Source organism: Myotis davidii, unplaced genomic scaffold (genome assembly GCF_000327345.1).
Source record: "Myotis davidii unplaced genomic scaffold, ASM32734v1 scaffold259, whole genome shotgun sequence".
In the NCBI taxonomy this organism is placed as follows: Eukaryota; Metazoa; Chordata; class Mammalia; order Chiroptera; family Vespertilionidae; genus Myotis; species Myotis davidii.
The window spans coordinates 7076769-7083744 of record NW_006292687.1 but is presented as its reverse complement, the minus strand read 5'-3'; the positions used below and the strand labels follow the sequence as shown (position 1 = coordinate 7083744).

General features: G+C 42.4%; 1 protein-coding gene across 1 annotated transcript; it reads left to right on the top strand.

Annotated features, from left to right (window-relative positions):
• Nucleotides 1-121: 121 nt before the first annotated feature.
• On the top strand, nucleotides 122-4865 carry LOC102753419 (chromosome unknown open reading frame, human C18orf21). The gene is made up of 3 exons (XM_015565553.1): nucleotides 122-1712; nucleotides 2611-2810; nucleotides 4434-4865. The coding sequence occupies exons 1-3, from the start codon at nucleotides 1488-1490 to the stop codon at nucleotides 4585-4587; spliced, it is 579 nt and encodes a 192-aa protein (XP_015421039.1). The 5' UTR covers nucleotides 122-1487; the 3' UTR covers nucleotides 4588-4865.
• Nucleotides 4866-6976: the final 2111 nt, after the last annotated feature.

Genomic DNA, 6976 nt, shown 5'->3' with positions numbered 1-6976 from the left:
TCTCCTGTAAGGCCGGGACGCGGGGAGCGGGGAGCGGGAGCGCGGCGGGGTGGTGTGCCCGCGTTCCTCACGGCCTCTTTCTCTTTTGCAGCTGGGCCTTCAGTTCGTCACACGGTAGGGAGAACGCCCGTGGGTTGCGGGTCAGGCTCGCCTCGTCCGCGCCCCTGCGTCCCGCGTAGCACTCAGAATGAGCGAGGAGAGAAACCTGATCCCCCCACTGCCGCGCGCCCCTTCCCGGGTCCATGGGCCTGGCCTGGCCTGACCTATTAGCGGGATTGGACACCTTGACCAGTCTCTCGAAACAGTTTCCTCACTTGACTTCACAGCTCTCCTACCTCTTTAGCCAGTCCGTCTCGAGCTGCTGTAAGGTCCCTCCTGGCTTCCCCAGTCTCTACAATGTTGGAGCGTCCAGGACTCTGCCCTGGGACCTCTGGTCTAGCTGCACTCACCTCCTGGGTGACAGTTTGTCATCCAGTCTCATGGCATTTAAATGCTGTATCCTGATCACTTACAAATTTATACCCCCAACCCGGACCTCTCCCCCAGGCTCTAGACACAGCCTGATGCCTTCTTGCAACTTTGGAATGTCTCTGAAGGCAAAACCCAAGCTTTATCCCCCAACACAGGTCTTCCCATTGCAGCAAATAACTCCTCTTTGTAATCAGTCATTCTTGACTCTCTTTCCGAACCAACATGCCCTTGTTTTGCAATATATCCGTCCTCTAGCCGCCTCTCACCACAGCTATCTAAGGCCGGGCCCAGCCACTGTACTTCTCCCGGAAAGCTCCTTACCTTTCATGGGTGCCATCTCCAAATGTAGATAGAATGTATAGTCATCTATGACATACTTTGACAAGTCTTCTCTTTATAGTGTGGTTGGCTGGTCCATGCAGCTTAATTATTTCCAGGGCATTTACATCATATTCTGTTACAGTTCTTACCAGTCTTACCTTTATTTGTTTAGGGCTCCCAGACGTGAGTTCTTTAAAGAGAGCAACTCTTTCACTCCCATATTTGTGTCTCCACATCCTAGCCTGGTCAGGGAATGCTTTCTTGATTGCATAAAGGGTCTGGGCAAGTCTGTTGTCTGTTACTTTATACTGAAAGAGCTACCTGCAGACAAAGCCCAACCCACAAGCCACAAAATTATTTTAAAAAGAAACAAAGCCATAGTAAACTTATATTTTGTGATCAATGTGTTTGAAAAATAGGTGAGACATGCAGCCTTTTATACTCAGTACAAGTAAGGAGCAAGAGAATGGGGAATTACCTGTCTGTTGCTAAAAGGAATGAATGGATACAGTGATAGTGTTTTGCAAAATAAATCATCGCCAGTTTGTCTTTTAATAAATTCTCATAGTTTGAGTTTGCTTAAGGATAATGTATATCTGCCTATATTAAATAATAATATACCTTACCTTTTTACATTTAAAAAATTGGCAGTTTGAAGTAAAAAAAAAAAAAAAAGTATTCTAATTTATTGAATCATGAGTTTCATTTGTATAATTTTAGATGCTAAAAGCACTTTTGAAGAAACATGCCCATACTGTTTCCAGTTGCTGATTCTGGATAATTCTCGAGTACGCCTCAAACCCAAGTCCAAACTGACACCAAGAATACAGAAACTTCTTAATCGAGAAGCAAGAAATTGTACACTCAGTTTTAAAGAAGCAAAAATTGTGAAAAAGTACAAAGACTCCAAAAGTGTACTGGTAAGATTTTAGTTTCCAGACATTCACTCAAAATGAAGAGAATCAGCCTGAACATAACTCAGAGATTTGTAGTAGTATATTGAGATTGGCAAAATATATACATTTTTTTTCCTAGTGATTACTGTTTCAGCAAGTGTACAGCTTATTTTTGCTTTTTACAATTACTTAAAATCACATATCACGAGCTGTCAAATTGTTCTCAGATCTCATTGTTGAGCACAATTATTTTTACAAATTGGAGGATTTCTTGAGCAGACCAATGTGACTTCACCTGAACTGCAGCTACCACTAAATTATTTTTTCAGTTAATGGTCCTTTTCTTCAAACAACAGTAGCTTATTTGTTAGGCATTTGTCACTTTTTCAGTCATCCTCTCTTCCATGTATTTACGTTTATGCCCAACAAAAGTAAGTACATCTTATGTTCATTCATTAAACCTTTGAGGGTCTATCTTATGCCATATAATGCTAAGTATTGGGGATATAAAATGGATAAAACAACCAAAATCAAATTAATTGTGGTTTATTAATAGAGACGAGTATCAGAAGGTACATTGAACCATCCAGGTGTTAAGGGGTATTATTCCCAGTCTCCTCCATAACCCCCACACATGGTTTTACATTGAGAAAGTAGAGACTTTATTATCTTTAAAAGGTGTTTTAAATTAAATACACAAGTTTAGCCATTCATTTTTTTATTGGAGATTTTCTCATTTTAAATTTGTGTTTGGTCTTTTCCCTGCTTCAAGACAAGATTACAAGCTCCCTGAGGTCAGCCTCTGTTACTCACCCTGTAGTACCTGGTCTGCTCCCTTGCATATAAGAATTTAAGGAACATGTACTTTATTGGACTAAATTTTAAGAGAAATCACGCCATATATGTCTTCTTTTTATGGTAGTTGATTACTTGTAAAACATGCAACAAAACAGTGAAACATCTTGGAAAGAGCAGAAGCTTTCTGTCAGCACTGAGGAGCAATCCTGCCACTCCTGCGAGGAAACTCGGCCTGAAGACCCCAGAGAGAAAGTCTCTAGGTTCTGCAAACCTAAATCACAGGGTGTCTGGTTCCAAAGGCAAGAGCCCAGCGTTGACTTTCAGGTAATTAATTCATTAAGTTATGTGAATTGCCAGTGTTAACTCCTGAGTATTTCTTCCAATTTCCTCTTATGTACAGTGCCCAAACTTGCCTTGGCCCTCTTTTTTCCTTCATACCCTTATCTTCTCTAGTCTCATATTCTCCTATAGCTTTCATTGTCACCTCTGCATGACTTCCAGGCAAATTCCTCTACTTGCAACCTCTCCCTGTTCCCAGCTGCATGCTAAATATATCCACTTCACCCCCTACAGGTCCCCACGGCTGACTACTCAAACCTGCCCATCTTCCTTAAGTTCCTTATTCTGTGAATAAACATGCCCTTCTAGACATTCTGATCTGAAATGGCAAGTTCAGTTGACAACCACTGCCTTGGTCCTTGTCCAGTCAGCTGCCAGTTTCTATTGTCCTACTTTCATGGTGTTTACATCCCTACTGCTGCTCTCTCTTCAGGTCTTTATTCCCCTTTTGATGAATCTTCCTGTCTGATCTCCAGAATCACAGTTCTGATTAGAAGCACCATTTGGGGCATGCAGTAGGCTCTCCAGCCCTCACTGCCTGGCACCAATCTGTCTGCCTGTGTTACTTTGCCTAATGTATCCTGTGTGTCAGCAAAACTGAACAACTCACCATTTACTTTCCTGCTCTAAATCTTTGTTCTTGTTAGTTCCTCTAATAAATTCCTATGGAGATGTAACTAAATAGGGATTTGTCAAATGATACTGAGTTAACTATGACTGGGCACGTTTTAACAAAATTCAGGAAGGACTGGATTCTCTGCTTTCTGAATTGAGTTTTTTTAATGTTGGATTTATTGGATAAGAATTAAATTTCAAGGCCAGTTTTCTCTATATTCTTAATTGTTTTGTTATTTGGTATGATAGGAATTCATCATGGAAGTTTCCACTTTATTGGATAAAAGTAGATAAAAGAAAATTTGGTGTGTTTAAAAGAATTCACTTGCATTTAGACCAGACTGCTTCTAAGACATGCAGGACTGAGAAAAATATTTCACATTTATCTTATAGATGGGGAGGCAGAAGAGGGGTCAGGCTGACAAACCCCAAATAAAGGTTCAGGATGAAACACAATTGGAAAGAATAAAATAGAATGAGGCGTAAATATACACATACCAGATGGGGAATCATTTATGGAGTGAATATATATAGAGGGCCTCCTCTGTGCCTGGCACTGTTAGAAAGCACTGAACTATACAATTAGTACAGAGTGCCTGCCCCGTGGAGCTTCCATTCTGGGGAAGATACAACGGAATGGTACCTACATGTCTAGGTTGAGATCCTTCAAAGTCATTGCTTAGCTTTGTCATGAGTCTTGATGTCAGACTTAAAGAGAACTCAAACCTGATGACACTTTACCTGTAGCCTTCTCTTTCAGGTTTGATAGAAGCTTCCAGAACCACCCAATATACCAACTAAATGTTGCTTGTAGCCTACTTAGTGAGGAGGTTTTTGGGAGTGACTGCTGGGTACAGCCACTGCTCATATATGGCCATAATACAGAAGAGTGGAAAACGTGTCTGATAGCAGTCATTTAGGCTAAGCAGGAAGAACACTTTTTAAATTGTCCTTTGTCAGTATTCCTAAGTGTAGTTTTATGTTTCTTTTCAGAACACCTACATCTGGACACTCAACACCCACTTGCTCCTCAAAAAATGTGAACAAAACAAAGAAACACTTCTCTCAACTAAAAATGTTACTTAGCCAGAGTGAATCCAAAAAGAATTCAAAGGTGGACTTCAGAAATTTCTTATCTTCTTTGTAAAGGATGGACTTATGGAAATAAGAAATGTTTAATGCAATTTCTGAAACTAAAGTTACCAGAAAAACAGCTTTTTAAAAACTAGGGTCTAAAAGCAAACTTTTCTTGGCAGTATTTTATATTTATGGAGAAAATACGTCATTAGAATGAATAACTAAAACCTGCCTATCTCCCAGGGTGATTCTGAGAATCAAAAACATATGGAAGATCCTTGTAGGTAATTAAAAAAATATATATGTTTATTGATTTTAGAGAGGAAGGGAGAGGGAGAGAAACATCAATCAGTTACCTCCCATAAGCATCTCAACCTGGGTATATGCCCTGACCAGGAATCGTACCGACCTTTTGGTGTACAGGACAATGCTCAACCAACTGAGCCATCAGCCTGGGCCCAACATGTTTGTTTGTTTTTGAAAAAACACACCTTTAAATAAATAAATCTATTTTATTTAATAAAATATTAAATAGATATTTTAAACTATAATCTGTTTCTAAGCCTCTCTGTTGCTACAAGTTTAAAACTTGTTTTTCTTCCATTAGGGCTTGGTAAACTGGGCGGCCAAGGTTATTAGCGAGTTAGTCTCGTAGTCATGTAAAGTGAAATTACACTAGTGTCATCAAAGAGGGTTGGTAAGAGTCATCATTCTGAGACTGGGCTACAGGCTGCAGCAGCTGGGTCTTCCCTTCATGTCCACAGCACCTACCATAATACTTTGGTCAGGGTAGATACTGTACCTTTCTGGCTAACTTCTCACTGGAACATGTTTCTCTTCAACTCTGCTCTTCTGTTCACTTACCCAGGCGTATGAGCTCTGTTGTTCTCGGAATGTACCATCTTCTTGCCGGCCGTGGGCCTTTGCCATCTACTCCAGCCCCACTGCATTGAGGGCCACTCTTCCTACAGTGCTGGTGACCCTGTAGTTTCCTGCTTGACTGTCCCTAAGTGCCTGTGAGCTCTCTGCACGTCTAGGTGATCTCAGCACATAGTTCCCTGCCCAGCTTGTAGCACAAGCTCTGCAAATATTCCTCAATTATGGTAGTTAAATTCAAACTCCTTAGCCCACTTGTTCACACTAGATTTAGAACTAACATCCTCTCCAACTGCATGACTGGGAAGTAAGAAGGAGTAAAAGTAGGAACTCCTAGGCCGGGAGCTGTTTACCTCAGTGGCAAATAAAGGACACTATGTATTCTTGACTTTCTTTTCTATTTGGCAGAAGGGTCTTTGGGCATCTCTAAAGAGAATATTAAAATTATAGTGTGGACATAAAACCTTGTCTTGATATGAAATCTTTCATACTTACCTTTTCAGGCCTATCCGTTTTTTAGAGAATATTTTCTCACTAATTTTTTTTTGTAAATCCTCACCCAAGGATATTTTTCCATTGATTTTTAGAGAGAGTGGGAGGGAGGAGGAGAAATAGAAGGAGAGACAGGGAAACATCTATGTGAGAGAGACACATTGATTGGTTGCCTCCCGTATGCTCCCCGACCAGGGCTGGGGATCAAGGCTGCAACCAAGGTACATGCCCTTGACCTGAATTGAACCCGGGACCCTCCAGTTGGCAGGCTGACACTATATCCACTGAGCCAAACTGGCACGGGCTTTCTTACTAACTTTAATATGCAGTTATACACATATGCATAGGATATAGATATCCTATATAATAAAAGAGAAACATGCAAATTAACTGTCCTGTTATGCTCAAGCCATACCCACCAGCCAATCAGGAGTGAGTATGCAAATTAACCCAACTAATATGACGGTGGCCACGGAGCTGGAACGAGCCAAGAGGCTTGGGTTGCCCCTGGCGATGGAGGAAGCCAAGCTTCCCACCTGCCCTGGCTGGCCCTGGGCTCTGCTCAAGGCTACAAAGTTTCAATTATAGAAGATAAATAAATCCGAGAGAAAATAAAAAAAGGAGAGGCTGGGAGTTTGGGTCACCGGGGGGCGTGGCCAACCTGAAAAAAGCCATCAGCTCCTCACCCAGGCTGGCCAGGCACCCCAACGGGAACCCCCACCCTGAAGGGGCTGTGGGCAGCCTGAACACAGCCCTCAGCCCCTCACTCAGGCTGGCCACACATCCATGGGGTGAGGGTCCCCACTGAGGGGCTTGAACAGCCTGCAAACAGCCATCAGCCCCTCACCCAGGCTGGCCAGGCACCCCACCAGGACCGCCATCCTAATTTAGGACACCCTTCAGAGCAAACCAGCCAGCCCCCTCCCATGCACCAGGCCTCTATCCTATATAATAAAAGGGTAATAAGCAAATTGACCCTAACAGTAGAAAGACTGGGAATGACTGGTCACTATGACACACACTGACCACCAGGGGGCAGACGCTCAATGCAGGAGCTGCCCCCTGGTGGTCAGTGTGCTCCCACAGGGGAA

Excerpts from the sequence above, each read along its gene's own strand:
- LOC102753419 (XM_015565553.1), top strand. The coding sequence starts at position 1,488 with ATGAGTTTCATTTGTATAATTTTAGATGCTAAAAGCACTTTTGAAGAA. Across the intron at positions 1,713-2,610 it reads AAGACTCCAAAAGTGTACTG|TTGATTACTTGTAAAACATG; the intron begins GTAAGATTTTAG and ends TTTTTATGGTAG. Across the intron at positions 2,811-4,433 it reads AGCCCAGCGTTGACTTTCAG|AACACCTACATCTGGACACT; the intron begins GTAATTAATTCA and ends GTTTCTTTTCAG.